Source organism: Leptosomus discolor, chromosome 6 (genome assembly GCF_034619465.1).
Source record: "Leptosomus discolor isolate bLepDis1 chromosome 6, bLepDis1.hap2, whole genome shotgun sequence".
Classification (NCBI taxonomy): Eukaryota; Metazoa; Chordata; class Aves; order Leptosomiformes; family Leptosomidae; genus Leptosomus; species Leptosomus discolor.
This window is the reverse complement of record NC_141396.1, coordinates 67,467,663-67,484,169: the sequence shown is the minus strand read 5'-3', so window position 1 is coordinate 67,484,169 and position 16,507 is coordinate 67,467,663. Positions and strand designations below refer to the sequence as shown.

The following is a 16,507-nucleotide window of genomic DNA, read 5'->3' as shown; positions in this document are numbered from 1 at the left end:
ACTGCTCCCCTTGGACCCAGGCCGAGCTGCCGCCCCCTGCCAGCCCCCTTCCTCCAACCCGGCCCAGCGCCTCTCGATCCCATAATGGCGGACGAGGGAAGGGCCTTGGGCGGGAGGTTTAGGCCCAGCTTGGCGCGGGGGCACGCCGGGAGTTGTAGTCACGCCGCCGCCGCGGAGTGACTACAACTCCCGGCGTGCCCCCGCGGAGGGCGCCTCCGCGCACGCTCAGCAAAGACTACAGCTCCCAGCGTGACCCGCAGAATGCACCCCTGCGCAGGCGCAGGTCAGGACTACAGTTCCCAGCGTGCCTCGCGGCGAGGCGGAAGCGGCGCGATGGCGGCAGGTGAGGGGCCCGCACCGGCCGCCGCTCCGGTCGCCTGCGGCCCGGCGGGCTGACGGTCCCGCTCTATGCCCGCAGGTCGGTAGCCGGTGCCGCCGCCATGGCGCTGATCGAGGGCGTTGGCGATGAGGTGACGGTGCTCTTCGCCTTGTTGCTGGTCGCCGTGGTGCTGGGGCTGGCCTGGGCCTCCACCCGCGCCCCCGAGCCCGCCGCGACGCCCCGCGACGCCGCGACGCTACCCGAGGAGGGCCCGAGCGCTGAGCCGACCCCCGTCGAGCACAAAGCCCCGGCGGCGGCGGCCGGACCGGCCTCCGATGGGGCGGGCGGGCTGGCGGCGGGGCTGCGGCCCCGGGCCGGCCCCGCACCCGCGCAGGGCCCCGTCGGTGAGGGGGACGACGGCCCTGCCGAGCCCACCATGGTGCTGCGGCTGAAGTTCCTCAACGACACTGAGCGCCTGGCCCGGGTGCGCCCCGGTGACACCGTCGGGGCCCTGAAGAGGTGAGGGGCAGGGCAGGCCGGTTCTCCCGCGGCACGGCACGGGGCTGTCCCGGCTGGGGGCGTCCCCGAGCCCCGCCGGTGGCTCCTTCCCTCCCTGGAGCAGCCGGGAGCTGCCGCTTCTGCCCCGGTGTGGGTGCCCGTGCCCGTCCCTGGCAGGGCCGTCGGACGGCCAGTCCCGGCAGGCGTCTTTGCTTCTGGTGACGCGTGGCGCGGCCGGCAGCGAGGCGCGGGCAGAGCGGGTGGCCGGGGTGGGCGCGTTGGTGGGTGCTCCTGGGGACGAGACCGGGGGGGACGCTGTCCTGGCGGGAGCGTGACCGTTTCCCTCCTCGTCCCCCGCCCCAGGGCCTATTTCCCCGGGCAGGAGCAGCAAGTGCGGCTGATCTACCAAGGCCAGCTGCTGCGCGATGACGCCCAGAGCCTGGCTGCCCTGCACCTCGCCCCCAACAGCGTCCTGCACTGCCACATCTCCCAGCACAGCCCGGCCCCCGCGCCCACCGGCCCCCGCGCCTCCGCCGACCCCGTGCACGCCGCCCTCAACGTGGGCAGCCTCATGCTGCCGCTCTTCGTGCTGATGCTGGCCGTGCTCTGGTACTTCCAGCTGCAGTACCGGCACGTCTTCACCGCCACTGCCACCACCTTCCTGGCTGGCCTCACCCTCCTCTTCAGCTTCATGGCCTTCACCATGTACCGCAGATAGCACGGCCCAGCGCCCCGGAGCATGCCCGGGCCCGGGCGGAGTCTGCCTGCCGCGCTGGAACCTGGGGGGGCTGGGCCGCGGGCCGTGTCCCCCGGGGGCTGCAGGGCCCGGAGGGAGCCGCTCACTGGGCAGGAGGAGGGCGGCTCGCCCGCACGCCCTAGCCGGTGGCCCAGGGCCAGGCAGCGTCAGAGCCGGGGCTGCGGCAGGAGCGAGTGCTGTGCTACCTCGAGGGGATCCCGATGCCGCCCCAGCCCTGCACAGAGCGTCCGGCAGAGCCCCGCCGGCCGCTACCGGGCCCCGCGGACGCCGGCTCCAGGCACGGGAGCTGCTGCCCGGGACGGCCGTGCCCTGCCCGGGGCCGGGGCCGCTCCCCGGGGGGCGGGCGGGGGGGACGCGCTCCCCGCCGCTCTGTTACCATTAAAGACTGTGAACGGCCGCGGCTCCCGGCTCTGCTGCGCCGCGGGGAGGGACCGGGGCGGCGGGAGGGGCGGGGCTCTGGCACGGAGGGGGCGGGGCTTCCCCGGTGGCGCGCTGCCAGAGGGCGGAGCGAGGCTCCGAGGAGGGCGTTCCGCATGGCCGCAGCGCGCCTGCGCTGGCACAGCCACCCCGCCCCTTCGCAAGGAGCGCGTTCATTGGCGGAAGGGTAGCGGGTATTTGCGTACGCCGCTACGCGCGCTGCCGCGCGCCCGGGCCCGCCCCCGGAAGTGGGGGCCAAGCGGGGGGCGGGACCGCGGCGTCCCTCGGCCCGACGGGGGCTGTCGGGAAGATGGCGGACTCGGTGTCCGGGCGGTGCTGAGCGGCCGGGGCGGCGGCGGGTCCCAGCGCGGCCGCGAGCGCCATGTAGGGCCGGGCCGGGGACCGGGGACCGGCGGGGCGAGGGGCGGGGCGCGGGCCGAGCTCGGCGGGGCCCGTCTAGGCCGGAGGGGTGGGGATGGGGGCCCCCGGGGGTGGGGGCCTGGGTGGGCCGGGTGTCGCGGTCTCGGTCCCAGTGCGGCCCAGCCCCGCCCGGGGGTCTCGGTACCGGGGGTGGAGCGCTCAGTGTGGCCCGGAGGTCCCGGTGCCGCGGGAGGAGCGCTCAGTGCGGCCCGGGGTCCCAGTACCGGGGGAGGGGAGAATCGGGGCGGCCCGGGAGTCCCGGTACCGGACGGGGATCTGTGCGTGCTGGGGGTGCTGGAACAAGAAGGATCTGCGAGCCGGGGGCTGCGTGGGCCCGAAGACATCAGGGTGGGGGCGCTTGTGCGGGCCGGGAGTCCCGGGATACCGGGGCTTGTGCGGGCCGGGGGACCTCGGGCCGGGCGGGGGGCCCCGGTACCAAGGAGGGCTCAGCGGGGGCGGCTCGGAAGAGGGAGCTGTGCCGGGCAGATACCCCTGCCTGGGGCAGATGCGGGGGGGTCCCAGCGTGGGCTCCGTGCATCCCGCGCTGGCTTCGGAGGCACGAACTCAGAGCCCCCCTCACCCCCCGTCTCGTCCCCAGGGTCTCCCGGTTCTCCGAAGCCTCTCGAGCCGCCCTGCCCTCGCCATGCTGCGCCTGCTGCCATGGCTCCGTGCTCTGACCCGGGAGAGCGTGCGGCCCGGCGTCCTGCAGGGCCTGGCTGCTGGTGACAGGAGCGGGGCCGGGATGTATCCCGCCTGCTACTGTGCAGGCAAAGCCAAGCAGCGGGCGGTGCTGCTCCCCCTGGACCCCTACGGCCATGGGCTGCTGCACACCTTCCCCCCGGACGCCTACAGGACTCGAGGCCATGGCAAGAGGAAGAGCTGGAACTTCATCCACGAGAAGATGAGCTATGACACCTTCTTCACCATGAAGCGCCTGATAGAGCGCTCGCGCAGCGTCGGGGAGGTGCTGCGGTGGGTCACGCAGAACCCCAGCAAGGTGTCGGCCAGCCACTACCCCATCGCCCTGCACAAGCTGGGGCAGCTCTTGCAGCAGCAGCAGGGCCAGGCCGCGGCGAACGGGGAGAGCCGCGGGCCCAGCCAGGTGCTGGAGCAGCCGGAGTTCCAGACTCTCTGCCAGGCCATCATCAGCGGCTGCTCCAAGTTCGATAACTTCAGCATCGTCAACTGCCTGTACGCCGCCGCCGCGCTGGGTGAGTGTCCCAGGCTGCCGGCGGCTGCCTGCGCGGGGTCACCGGCAGAGGACGGGGGAGGCGGGCAGGGCGGTGGGACACGGGTGGTGCCTGGGCCTGTGCGGTGGAAGGAGAGCTCGCTGGTCCGGCTGCCGCGGGGGGAGGAGCGACGTACCGGCACGGCAGCCGGTGTCTGGGTTTGCCTGCGGGTTTACACGTGATGGCGGCTTTGTGGCAGGGGGAGCCGTGCCCTTCGGAGGAGGGAGGGAGTCAGGGGGACTGACTGCTCCGGGGGGGCTCGGCTGGCTGGAGCACCCGGAGCTTCGGCCCGGAGGGCAGCCGAAGCTGTGACCAGTGCCGCCTGGTAGGACCAGGGTGAACCGCTCCTTGAGTTTTGTGCCAGTCCCCGAAAATCAGCAAACAGCTGAGCGTCAGAGCGTGAGATGCGAGACCTTGGCTAAACCCCTCGCGCGCCGTGAGCGCTGTGTCGTGGACGTTTGATGTTCCAGGGGAGAGGTTCGGGCTGGGTTGGGCTCCTGCGCAGCAGCAGCAGCCCCTGCGCTGGCCGGCGGGGCCTGTCCCGGGGGGCTCCCCCTTCGCAGGGCCAGGGGCCCGGTGGATTCTCCTGCCCGTGAGGAGGGGGATCCCGCCTGGTGTCGGGGTGCCCGCCCTCCCCACCGCGGCGGTTCCTGCCAGCCCCGCGCTCCTCGGTCCCCGCACACGGCTCCTGCCGTCCTGTTTGCTTTTTCTTTCCCACCGCAGCTGCCCGCTGGGCTGGGGCCTCGGCCGAGCCGAGGTGGAGACGCCCGGTCCCGGCCGCGGGTTGATGCAGTAACTCTAGATCCCGCTGAAGGGGCGGGGGGGAGAAGTTTCTGCTCTTCCCCCCTCTGTCTTGCGGCGCCTTGTGTTTGTTGACACTGAGCTCTGGGCTGCCAGGCGCCTCTCCCCTCCGCTGGGCTCCCCCCGGCCTGCTCTGGTTTTGACCCACACTTTGTTCTCCGCCAGTCGCCCTTCCCTGCTCACCACGCTTACCCGCTCATTAATAAAAATGCTAACCCGCCTTTCCGAGGCCTTTTTTAGGGAACAAAGCAACTGCTCAGACCGATTCTTCACTTTCCACCTTCTGACTGATTTTTGATTAATGATAAAACGCAGCAACTTACCCCATGCTGCGTTAGTCGCTTTAAAGCCCTTTTGAAAATCGAAATCTTGTCAGCTGCCCTAGGAGACCAGTGGGCTACCAGGGCCTCATACAGAGCATAATGCTTCGTGCATCTCCTGAAAATATCTCTCCTGACACGCGAAGGATGGCCTTTGCCTTTTCTCGTAACAGCGCTGCCTGCCTGGCCTCTCGCCTTGCGTGGCCGAATAACACGTCCCGAGTTGGAGGAAAGTATTTTCCCCAGGAGCCGAGTTTGAAAGACTAAAGCTGAACTAGAAAATGGGAGAAGGTTAGAAATGCGAGAGGATTAACTCCTGTCGTACACGGAGGGTTTTTATTGTCACAATGTGCTGGTGTCTGTCTTGTTTCCCAACCAGAACTCTTCTTAAAGTACTTCTTTTTGAGGTCTCCTCTTTACCCGTCAGAAGTTTGAGACTTAAGAAACAAACCTCGCTTTTGCAGGTGGACTAGAGGACTTACATTTCGGTGGAGGGGGTGGGAACACTCCCAACAGCTCCCCGGGACATTTTCCGTGGTGCAGGTGCACCGACGTTCTGGCCAGGCTCTGCCGAACTGGCCTGCTTTCCCTTTCTCCTCTTCGGTGTGGCCACTGGTGTGGCAAACGTGTCCCCCTCCGGCTGTAGCCTCGTGCCTGAGCTTATGAGGATGGTTGTGCCAGGTGAGGGGTGGGGTCCGGGCGTCCCTAATCCCTTCCCTGCCGCAGGCCTGCCCGGGGAGTCGCCGCTGGTGCGAGTGCTGGAGGACGAGTCCCGCAGCCGCCTGGGCCGCTTCAACCAGAAGGATGTCTCCATGGTCTTCAGCAGTGTGATGAGGCTCCACCCGTCCAGCCCCCACCCCCTGGTCGAGTCTTGCCTCAGCAGCTTGGAGCGGCACCTGGAGAAGGAGCGGCACCCCCAGACCCTCTTCCTGCTCCTCTCCTACTACCGGCTGCGGGCGCAGGCGCTGCAGGGACACCCGGCCTCCGACCAGCAGCTGATCAACAACCGCAAGATCCTGCGCCTCGTCAGGCACACGCTGGGGCAAGTGAGTGCCATGCGGGAGCACGAGCTGGCCCTCTTGGACGAGATGCTGGCTCTGTGCGCCCAGGAGGCGAACAACAAGGCCCTGGAGGCCATCTTCAGCTCTCAGCTCTTCTACGAGAACCGCCAAGAGCGATTCATCCGCAGTATGGCAGGTGAGGGCAGGGTCTGCCCAGGCAGGGTCCCAGCCTTGCCCGCTGTCGGCCTCTCCCCCCGGCACGGGATGCGCCGGGCTCTGTCCGTGCACTCGGCAGCCTCGGAGCCTCCTTTCTCGGCCCCAGAGGACGTCGGGGTTTGTGCTGGCGCCAGCTGGGGCCGTGGTGAGCACCAGGGCCTGCAGCAGTGAGGTGCTCTGCCTTATGGCCGCCCTGTCTCTGACTTCCCGGCTTGGCCCTCCCAGGGGCTGCGAGCCTGCCTTACCTCAAGACTGGCAGCAGGTTGGTTTCGGTGGGGTTTCTCCAGAGGGGCCCCCCACTCTGTGCCCGTTCCAGCGGTGCCTTCTGGGTGCACGGGACGGGAATCTGCCCCGGCCCCTCACAAGCCCCGTAACTCGATGGTTTTTGGAAACCTTCTGGGTTTCGGGAGAGATGGCTCTGCTGCCCAGGCCTTGTTGTCTCCCACCCGCCTGCGCTGCCTTTCCTGCCCAGGCTGCAGTGGCCTCTGGAGAGCTGCAGTTCGGACTGAGCCGGGCCTCTCTGACAGATACCCCGCTGTGGTTTGCTCTGTGCAGAGTGGCTCCCCAGGAAGGCAGAGAACCTCACCCCCTACACCATGGCCCTTATTGCCAAGTACGTGGCCCGGCACCGGCTGCGTGAGCCGCGGCTGCTTGATACCATCGCAAACTTTCTCCTGAAGCGCGGGGAGCAGCTCGACAGCAAGGTGAGTGTTCGCCCTGGTCTGCGGGGGGTGCCCGGGGCTGCCTCTGGGGCTGGGGGAAACCACGTCGCTTCTCTGCCATCAGGCCGGGGGGACCGACTGGGATGTGCCCTGGTCCTTACGGGGTGTGGGAGCCTGCTTCTGCCCGGCTCTGGGCGGGCCTGGGCCTGACCTGCCCTTCGTTCCGCTGCCTGGCCCGGCCTGACTCCCTCTCCTCCTGCCTGCAGGTGATCCAGAAGCTGGTGTTTCCCTTCAGCCGCATGAACTACCGCCCATCCAACCACAGTGAGCTCTTCCCCAAGCTGGAGGCCATCCTGGAGCAGAAAGCCAGCAGCTCGCCCTTGGCGACCGTCAACATCCTCATGTCCATGTTTCAGCTTAGCCATTTCCCCCAGACCGTCCTGCACCAAGTCTTCTCCCCGGCCTTCATCACCAATGTTATGAGTACGTTGGGCCTTTCCCGGGGTAAAACCAGCCGTCGAGGCTCGGGGCTGGGGCGGGGGTGGATTTTGAAAGCCCTGGGTGGAACGGCCTCCCGCGGGGCGCACAGGGCCGCCTCGCTGGCCATCAGCCCCCCCCCGGCGGGGAGCAGCGCGGCTGGGCGAGGAGGGGCTGCGGGGCCGTGCCTCGCCGAGCGGCGCCCAGCCCGCCGTCCTCTCCCCGCAGGCAGCCCCTACGCGCTGATCGTGCGCCGCTACCTCTCGCTGCTGGACGCGGCGGTGGAGCTGGAGTTCCGCGACTACAGCGGCCCGCGCCTCGACCCGCGCTACCGCGTCCTCATGTTCGAGCACGCCCTGACGGCCGACGAGGCCAACAGAAAGTACAGGTCAGTGGCGGGGGGCGCGCTGGGGCAAGGAGGGCTGCCCCAGGTTCGGGGTGCGGGGCACCCACTGCCTGTCCCCTGCGGGTGGGCGCTGTGGTGTCGCTTGGGACACGGGGGGGTGTCACCTTGGTCTGGCAGGATCCCAGCTGAGGATGGTGCCGGGGTGAAGGCCCGTACGTGAGCTCCGGAGCCTGTAGCAGGGCAATACGGAATCGTTTAGGTTGGAAAAGACCCTTGAGATCATAGAGGCCAACTGTTAACCCGGCACTGCCAAGAGCACTCGACCACTAAGTGCCACGTCTTCTAAGTACCCCCAGGGGTGGTGTCTCAAGCCTGTTCCAGCGCCTGGCAACCCTCTCGGGAAAGGGAATATTCTGCTGGTGTAGCGATATCGGCAGGAGCTCTTCTGCTGAATGGGCTGAAGCGCGTCCCCTCCTTGCCCCAGAACAGCAGAGCCCAAAGCTAAAGGCTCTCCTTGTCTCTGGCTCCCAGGGGCCTTCGTGTCTCTGCGCAGACAGGCTCGGAGGGAGGATGCGGGTCGGCAGTGCTCGAGGGGGCAGGCTGGGGGCCCTCCCTGGTGCATCCTCTGACTCTTCTTTTTCCCTCAGTTACAAGGGGCTGGTGGCCGAGGCCCTGCGGCAGCTGGTGGGAGAAGAGTGCTATCGGCAGGACGAGGTGCTGCCCCCAGGGTACTGCACAGGTAGCCTGGCTGGGCGCCGTGCTCTGGGGCAGGGCTCGGGGGAGGCGGCTGGTAGTTGGGATTTGGGGGGCTGTGGGTGTAGCTGAAGCCCTGCGACTGCCTGGCTCCTTGGGGGAGGCCCGAGGGTTGGAGGTTATTCAGGGCGAGCCAGATTCGGCTGCTTCGTCACCACCTTCCCTGTGACGCTGCCTTCCCCGAGCGCCTCGGGACGAAGCTCCCCGAGCCGCCCCTGCCACAGGAGGGCTGGGCCAGTGCAGGGGGGGTCCCTCTGGTGCTCACCCGTGTTCCCTCTCCACAGACTTCCTGCTGTGGATTAACCGCTCGGGCACTGTGCTGCCCCTCTCCCGCGTTCCTGCGGCTTCCAAGGCTTCCTCTGCCCACACTACCACGTCCCCTGCCGCCATTTCCCTGCGCTCAAGCGTCCTGGCCCTCACCTCGGACTTGCAGGACTTTGCCCCGTTTGCTCCAGAGACACCCAGCAGCCCCCCGGCCGCCCGGGAGAACAGCCTGGCCGGGCGGTTCCTGCCCACGCTGTGCCCTGCCCCGGGGGGCCCCTGCTACCAGCCCCCCTCGGACTATTACTGCGGCCTGAGCAAAGAGTCTTCCCTGGAGAGCCAGGGCAGCTCGACGTTAAGCAGCCCTTCCGAGTGCCTCTCCGCGCAGCCGGCTGGCACCCCCGACTGCTCCCCCAGGGGCACCTCCGCAGCCACCCTCTTCCAGTTCCCCATCGGCAAGATTCTGGAGGAGGAGGAGGAGGAGGAGGAGGAGGAGGAGGAGGCTCCCGCCGGCTGCCCCGGGCACGATCACAACTGCTTCCAGGGGGAGCCGGCCCAGGAGGAACCGGAGGAAAGGAACCCCCCCGCCAGCGAGGACGCCTGCCCTCCGCCCTCTCCGTGCCGGCCCAGCCCCAAGCGCGGGCCGGGCGAGGGGCCGCAGGGACCTGAGGAGGTGCAGAGGTACGGAGCAGCGCCGGTGCCCGTCCCGCTCCCTGCTGGCTTACGGCCGCCCCGGGCCCTCCCAGGCTGCCGGCCCCGGCCCCGGCTCGCCCTGCACTCCCAGACCCCTGTCCCCACTGCCCCCAGGCCCTGGGTGCGGGTGCAGGGATGGGTGGGGGCTGCCGCCCACCCTGCCGGCAGGCTCTGGGGTGTGGGGTAACGCTGCCCTCATCCCCCCGCTCTGTCCTCTGCAGGGTGGTGCTGTCGGTCAACGACAAGTGGCATTACTGCCAGAACTCCGACATCCTGGTGGGCTCGCGAGCCATGAGGGACAGGCACTTGCGACTGCTGGGCTACTGTCTGGTTCAGGTAAGCGGGGGGCTGCCCCCTTCCCCTCCTGCCCCCGGGCTCTGCGGTGAGGTGGGCAACAGGCTGTGGGCTGGAGAGCTGTCATCCGCGCCGTAAGCGCTCCCGACGAGAGTCACGCTGCTTGGGAGAGGAAGCAGTGACTCATCCTCACGGCTCCTTTTTGCCCTCCCCCACCCCACCCCAAGACTTCTCCCTGGCCTGCAGCAGGCGAGGGCAGAGCCCCTGCTGCCCACGGGTCCCGCAGGAATCCTGCCCTGCGCATCTGGAGCTGAGAGCCGGCCCTCGCGCCGGGCAGGGAGGGGAGAGGGGGGAGCCGGCTCAGCCTGGGCCTGGCAGGCACGGCATCGGCTGCAGGGCCTTGGGGTGGAAATCTGGGGGGGGATGTAGATGTAGCTCGGCCTGATACCGCGCTCTGTGCTCCCGCTGTCGGTCCTGCAGCCTGCCCCTTGCCGCAGTGGGTGCAGGCGAGGCGAGGCACACCTCCCTTCCGTGCCTGTGCCGGAGCCCTGGCCTCTCTGGTTGCAGCCTCTGGCTGGTTTGTGGTGAGAGCTGCGAAGGGAGAAGGCCTCGAGGCTTTGCCACTGCCTTTGCAATTGTCTTCGGATTGCTTTGGAAACTTGAGATGTTGTTTTCAGGTGTGCAGCTTCTGCAAAGCTGTTTGTGGGGTGGTTTTTAGCTTGAGGATAGATCTGAGGAAAACAACTCAGAAATGCAGGCTTCTTATTCCTTTATTCCTGTTTACTTCTTCACTTCAGAGGTCACCTGAATTACAGTCATAGATCTACCAAGCAGTCCCATAACTATTTCTTAAAGCTTCTTACCTCCCCTGCTGCCGACGGTGCAGCGTGCCAACACGAAGCTCCTCCTAATTTCATAATTTCCACCGTACATAGTTCAGAAGCCCTTTGTTTATGCATAGCTTTGGCGATCCTGTGACTCGGGTGGTGGTATTGCCTTGGAGATGCCCAACTGCAGAGCCGTGGAGCAGGACCAGCTCTCCTGCCCAGCTCTCCCTTGTGCTGGCGTCCAGGACGGGCGCCCCAGGGCCACGTCCCCAGCCAGCGGTGGGGCCGGGCACCTTGGTCGTGCGGAGGAGGCTCCCTGGTGCCCGCTGCCGGGCTCGAGGCCGGTGCTGCAGGCTCCCGCTGCGTGCCTGGGCTCCGGGGTGCCCTCGGCCGAGGAGGGCGCTTGGCACAGCCGTCTGCGCTCCCAGCTTTGTGCCTCCGTGTCTGAGAGCCGAGGGCTGCCCTCGCCTGCCTGCCCTGTCCCCAGCCCGCCCGCGGGGGCCAGGGACTGTGCTCCCCCTGCGCTTGGCCGGGCGGGGGGTCCGGGCCCTGTCTCACCACCTCTGGTAGCCATTACCGCTCGGGTCCATGCCCCTGGTGCGGGTCAGGGCTGCTGCGGGAGGCGGAGGCCGCTGACCAGCGGCCCGAGGAGGTCTCTGAGGAGCAGGGTGGAGCGGGCAGGGGTGTGGGCAAGCAGCAGCGTGCCCTTGCTCCCAGCGCGCCCAGGGTCGGGTCTCTGTCCGGCAGCACGTGGTCAGGCACCGGGACCTGCGTGACGGAGGCCGCGGGGGCTCTTCCCCTCCGCTCGGCGTGCCCGGCCGTCGCGCAGCCGCCAGTGCGGGTGGCTCCCTTGGGGAGCGGGAGGTCCCGTCCCCTCCAGTCCCTCCCCGGCAGCAGGCAGTGGCAGATCGTTGGAAAATGGGTAGGGAGTGGCTCGTGGTTGGCATGGACAGGCCAAGGACTCCTGCGCTGCGGGTTGTGTCCGCACCGCTGTGTCCAGGCGCCCGACAGACCTCTTCCCCGTCAGCCTGTTCCTCCTCTTTGAGCCTGTTCTTCTTCTGCACCTGCAGCGGCCGGTGCCAGCAAGCTCCAGGCAGTGCTGCCTGCAGCAGGCTCTGTTTGTTCTAAACCTGCTGCCTGGTCAGCCGGCGTGGGGCTGCCGGGCCTGGAACCGCGAGGGAGCGAAGAGCAGCTCTGCGGTTGCCTCCGTCTGTGCTTGTGGTTCTGGAGGCTGCTTCCCTCTGGACATCCCTTTGAGTCGAAGAACCCCAGGCAGTTCAGCATCTTCCTGAGTTGAAGCTGCTTCACAGCTCAGTCATTCTTTCTCTTCTCGTTGGAGGTTTGTTTCCTCCTCTTCAGACGCCGTTGCAGAGCCGCTGAGGATGGCAGGCGCCTCTGGAGATCTTCCAGTCCAGCCCCAGCTCCCCTGGAGCAGGTTGCTTAGTACCACGTCCATCGAGTTTTGAGTGTCTCAGAGATGGGTTGCTGTCCAGGTAACCTGTTCCAGGCTCAAGGCTGGTGCTGCTCTACCCTCACGGTGAAAGAGACGGCACCTGTGTGTAGCTTTTTCTGAGGTATAAGTGGGATTTGGAGTATTTTAGGTTTGTGCCCGTTGCCTCGCTCGCTGTCGCTGGGCACTGCTAGGAGTCTGGCTCTGTCTTCTGTACAGCCTCCCGTCGGGTAGCAGTACGGATAGACAGGATGCCCCGACCCTCCTCTTCTGCAGCTCTGTCAGCCTCTTCTCACATGTCACAAGCCTTAGTCCCGTAACCATCCCTGCGGCCCTGCACTGGACCCGCTCTGGTATGTCCGTGTCTTGTTCTGGGGAGCCCAGCGCGGGACACGGCGCTCCGGATGCGTCCCACCGGCGCTGGGCAGCAGAGAGGGATCGGCTCCCTCCGCCCGCTCGCGGTGCTCTGCCCGGTGCAGCCCGGGGTGCTGCCGGCTGCCTCGGTTGGCTCGGCCGTCAGGACCCTTCGTCCCTTTCCCGCAAAGCCTCTTCCCAGCCGGTCGGCCCCAGCCTGGCGCTGGCGCACAGGCTTGTTCCTCCCTGCGCTCGGGGCTGGGCCCTTCCCTGCTGGGGGCCGCTTCTCCAGCCTCTCCAGGTCCCTCCGAAGGGCGGCACAGCCCTCGGCGTGTCAGCCGCTCCTGCGGCCGCCCCGGGGTGCGCTCGGTGCCGCCGCCCGGGTCGGGGACACTGGGCGGTGTTGGCCCCGCGCTGACGCCGGGGGCATGCGGCCTGTGACTCGGTCCGGCTGGGCGTCGTGCCTGTTGGCAGCTCTGAGCCGGGCGCTCCAGCCCTCCTTAGCTTTAATTTAAGGCCTTCCTTCCCCTGTTGGCAGCTGCGTGGCCGCGTGTCAGCTCGCTCGGCGCTGGGCTGCCCGGCGTGCCTGGCGCGCTGCTGAGCTGTCTGGGTGCGTGTGACCGTGCCAGGGCCGTGCTCCTCGGATGCCGTCGGTCTGTGGCGGCAGCAGGTGTGGCTGGGTCGGTGCCTCTGCGCAGGGCTGCCTTCCAGAGAGCCCCTCCGTGGCGCAGCGAGCAGGGGCTGCCCGCGGCGACTGCGAAGGGCATCGCCAGGTCTGGTACCCCGGCCCTCCCTCGTCTCCGTCCTCCAGCTGGACCCGCACGTTGCTTCCACCCTTCGGGCGGGCGGGCGATGGGGCCGCTGCCGCGGGTCGCCTGCCTCAGGCCCTGCGCTCTGCCCACAGCTGCTCGGGGGCTCGGCCCTGTCTGAGGTAGATGGTCTCTTCCCCCGGTGGGCCTGACCTTTTATTGGCAGCCCGCTCTTTGCCCTCGGAAGTTTCTAGGTAAGGACGGGCTCCTTCCTTCCCAGGATCCTGCCCTGATAGTGCCTGGGTTGGGTGTTCCACGAACCCCGTCCTGGCTCTGGCACCGCTCACTTCCAGCCTGTTGGGCTGAAGGAGCTTTCTGTGCTGTCGGTCCTTCATAGTGCCGGAGGGGCAAGCCCGCTGGGGGGGCAGACCCCGCAGAGCTGGGCTGTGAGGAGAGGCGCGTGAGGCAGTGGAAGGAAGTAGCTCCGTACCAGAACTGCCAGAAACCTTGGATTCAGACCCACTGCAGCCAGAGGGCTTGGTTCCTTCTGTCCAGACAGAGTTAGTGTCTGCCTCCATCCTTGGCCTGCATGGAGAACAGCGCCTGTCTGCAGCCTGCTCGCTGTCCTGGGCACCGTGCAGTTTGTCTGTGTGTCCCGTCCCTCTTGCTCACCCACGGTGGTCTCAAGCAGGTCCTGGACCCCGTGCGTAGCACCCGTCACAGGACGGAGCCTCACACGGAGTCCCTGCGTCATCTGGGCCAGGTTTCCCGCCCTGTCCCTTCGCGATGCCTGCTATTAGCCCTGGTCCTCAACGAGCTGGTGAGAAAAAGCTCCCTCCTTTGCAGGCAAACTCCTGTGTGTCATGGTGGCCGGCTCCTGAGGGATGGCAGTGGCCTCTCCAAGCAGCCTTGGATGCTTCTGGTGCCGTAGACCCCCCCTTGCCACGCACGGAGTGCTCCCTGCCCGACAGCTCTCCTGCGGACCCGGCTCCGGGCGGGCTCCTTCGGAGGCCAGGCTCCAGCCCGGCTCTGAGGACGTGTCTTCAGGACCGCAGCCCCTCCAGGGCTCGGTACCGGTGAACGGGGGAGGGCTGGAGCAGCGGCACAGCGCCGTGCTGTGGGTCGCTTCCCCCCTGCCACCTCCCAGGCGCCGTCTCGGAGCAGGCTGGGGTGCAGGTAGAGCTGCAGAGCTCCTCTGCTCGGCCCCCAGGGCCGGGGAGGCACCGGAGGGTCTCGCCGAGAGCTCCCCTGTGCAGCTCCACCCCAGCCCCTGCCCCTGCCCCTCGGCAGGGTCCGCAGGCCCGAAGCAGAGCAGAGCTTTGCTCGGGGAGGACAGGGCAGGACTCCTCTTGTGCCGGAGTGCACCAAGGGCTGGGCTGCACGCGCGGGGCCCGTGACCGCAGCGTGGTGCCTTCAGCCCCCTCCTGAGCTCCAGGCGGCTGAAGCGTGGGTTGCGGTCACCCTCCGTCCTGCTCCACAAGCACCGGTGCTGCCTGAGGGCATGCTGGCCCAGCAGAGCTTTCAGCCACCCCAGCAGGTTTTGGCCCCCAGTCCCCAATACCCATGGGGAGGGAGCACTGGTGGTCGCTGGAGTCTCCCATCGTCCTGTCCTGCCGCGGTGCGGGTCTGCTCCAGTTCCTTGGTGCTCCCAGCCTCGTGCGGGGGTGGGTGGGTGTCCGCACAGCCCCTTGCGCGGTGACAAGCCCGGCGTCAGGAGGGCCTTGGGCTGTGGACGGGTGTTTTCAGAGACAGGGTGTCTTTGGGGGAGTGCCTGCCGGGTTGTACCCAGACGGCGACTGGTACCGAGGGGAGGCACAGGACATGGGCCCATCTCTGCTCCGACCCCCCGGGGTGGCCCAGGGCCCAGAGTTCAGGGGCTCCGCAGACCCCCATCCAGTCCAGCTTTCCCCGTGGGGTCTCCGCTCCCCCTTGGCCCCCATAACCCCTCCCCTGGGCAAAGGGAGGGGGGCTCCCTTCTCGTTAGTCCCGGTGCCGCCTTTCCTTAGCAGACTGGGGTTAAAAGGAGGTTTTGGGGAAGAAGGCGTTAGCTGGGCTCGACTCACGCCCACAGCCCTTCTGTTGGGGGGCCGACAGGCGGCGGAGGAGCCCCGGGCTCCCCCCTGCGCAGCAGGAGGGCGGCTGGGTTTTGCTCTTCATCCCTCCCCGGCTGTTGGCAGCTGGGGCTGGAGGTTGGGGTGAGGCTTGAGAGCTCCCCTGGCCCTGCAGCGCCGCGTGTGCTCCCCTTGTGTGTGCCGGACTCGTCCCGGCCGCGGTGGGGACCGGCGATGGGGCTGCCTGCGGGCAGCCCAGCCCAGGAGTGAAGCACCGGGAGGGCAGAGCCCCCCGACACCGAGCTGGGGCTTGTCTGCTGCTCCGGTGCCCTCCCTCCCCTTGGGAGGAACGGCACTGCCTTCCTCCCCCCTGGGAAGGGTCCTGGGTCCTGGTTGTGCCCCCCACCACCCCGGGGGGCGGTGATGGCGGTGGGGGAGCTGCTCTGACGGTGTCTCCCGTCCCCTTTCAGCTGCCCTACACGGAGCTGGAGAAGGTGAGTGGCATCGAGGAGGCCAAGCACTACCTGCGGCAGAAGCTGAGGGAGCTGCGCTTCTGAGGGATGGAGCCCCAAGCCCCGGGCGGGGACAGGGCGGAGCGGGGCGTGCAGGCGGGTGCTGCCAGCCCCTTGCCCCTAGGAGGGGGAGTCAGAGCTGCCCCCCGTCCCGGGGGGCTGGGGGGGGGGCGGGGCTGGGCTGTGGGCACCTGCTCCTTGATGTGGGGCCGGGGTAGTGTGAGATTATTTATTGCCGTTAGCGGGGGAAGGGGTGTGACGTGACTGGTGCGTAGGGGAGTGTTTGGGTGCTGGGGGGGGGGGGGAAGGTCCTTCGCTGCCCCCCCACCCTGGCCCTGCCACCCCAGTCCTGCTCTGCAAGGGTGGCTGCAGGGGGGCCCGGCCTGGCGTCCGGGGGGCATTGCGGGGGTGTCCCTGTGCCCCCAGTGCTGGGAGGGAGGGCTGGGCCTGGCCCCCACCTGCGGAGTCCTGCAGGGTCTGGGGGGGCTGTGGCATAGCCCGGGTGGGGAGCGGGGTGGGCAGGGCCGGCTGTTTGCACAGGGGGCTGCTCCCCGAGCCGGGAGGAGGGGGGTGCTTGGGAAGCGGGGGATAACTTTCCAATAAAACTGGTGAAAAGCGTGCAAAGTCCATCCTGTTTATTGGTACAAGGCAGCGGCTGGGCCCAGCACAAGGCGACCCCCCCCCACCCCAGCAGCCCCCCTCCAGCAGCACCCGGAGCGGGGGTGCTGCTGCCCGAGCCCTGCCCTGGCACGGCCGTGGTGTGGGGAGGGGTGCCCGGGGCTCCCCCCCAGCACCCCCAGCCTCAACTGCCCGGGCACCCTCCGCCCGGCGTGCTGGTTACGAAGCTGTTTATTGCCATTTAAATTACTCCGTTAAATAAAACACGGTGGGGCTTCGGCACCACCCAATTGTCTGGTGGGAGCCCCGGGTGGGGCCAGGGGCAGCTGGGGCAGGGCCAGGACCTGCAGCTCTGCTGGGGGGTGACCAGGGGGGCTCTGCCCCATGGCCTGGTCAGCACGTGCCCAAGGGGGACCGAAGGCCCGGCGTGGCCCTGGAGGGGCGCGGGGATCCCCGGCGGGGCGAGGCTGCGGGGCCGGCGT

The 16,507-nt window shown here is 68.2% G+C and overlaps 2 protein-coding genes across 2 annotated transcripts; both read left to right on the top strand.

The window, feature by feature from the left end:
• The first annotated feature begins 440 nt into the window (after positions 1-440).
• TMUB1 (transmembrane and ubiquitin like domain containing 1) lies at positions 441-1,575 on the top strand. Its single transcript, XM_086467045.1, has 2 exons — positions 441-838; positions 1,181-1,575. The coding sequence occupies exons 1-2, from the start codon at positions 441-443 to the stop codon at positions 1,533-1,535; spliced, it is 753 nt and encodes a 250-aa protein (XP_086323171.1). The 3' UTR covers positions 1,536-1,575.
• Positions 1,576-3,054: 1,479 nt separating this feature from the next.
• On the top strand, positions 3,055-15,501 carry FASTK (Fas activated serine/threonine kinase). The gene is made up of 9 exons (XM_086466704.1): positions 3,055-3,622; positions 5,488-5,958; positions 6,534-6,682; positions 6,907-7,123; positions 7,346-7,505; positions 8,111-8,202; positions 8,501-9,158; positions 9,392-9,506; positions 15,366-15,501. The coding sequence occupies exons 1-9, from the start codon at positions 3,055-3,057 to the stop codon at positions 15,450-15,452; spliced, it is 2,517 nt and encodes an 838-aa protein (XP_086322830.1). The 3' UTR covers positions 15,453-15,501.
• Positions 15,502-16,507: the final 1,006 nt, after the last annotated feature.

What these genes read in the sequence shown, in the direction of transcription:
- TMUB1 (XM_086467045.1), top strand. Translation starts at nt 441, where the DNA reads ATGGCGCTGATCGAGGGCGTTGGCGATGAGGTGACGGTGCTCTTCGCC. An exon ending in ACCGTCGGGGCCCTGAAGAG is followed by an intron (nt 839 to 1,180) that starts GTGAGGGGCAGG and finishes CCCCCGCCCCAG; the next exon opens with GGCCTATTTCCCCGGGCAGG.
- FASTK (XM_086466704.1), top strand. Translation starts at nt 3,055, where the DNA reads ATGCTGCGCCTGCTGCCATGGCTCCGTGCTCTGACCCGGGAGAGCGTG. An exon ending in GCCCCCAGGGTACTGCACAG is followed by an intron (nt 8,203 to 8,500) that starts GTAGCCTGGCTG and finishes CCCTCTCCACAG; the next exon opens with ACTTCCTGCTGTGGATTAAC. An exon ending in GGACCTGAGGAGGTGCAGAG is followed by an intron (nt 9,159 to 9,391) that starts GTACGGAGCAGC and finishes TGTCCTCTGCAG; the next exon opens with GGTGGTGCTGTCGGTCAACG.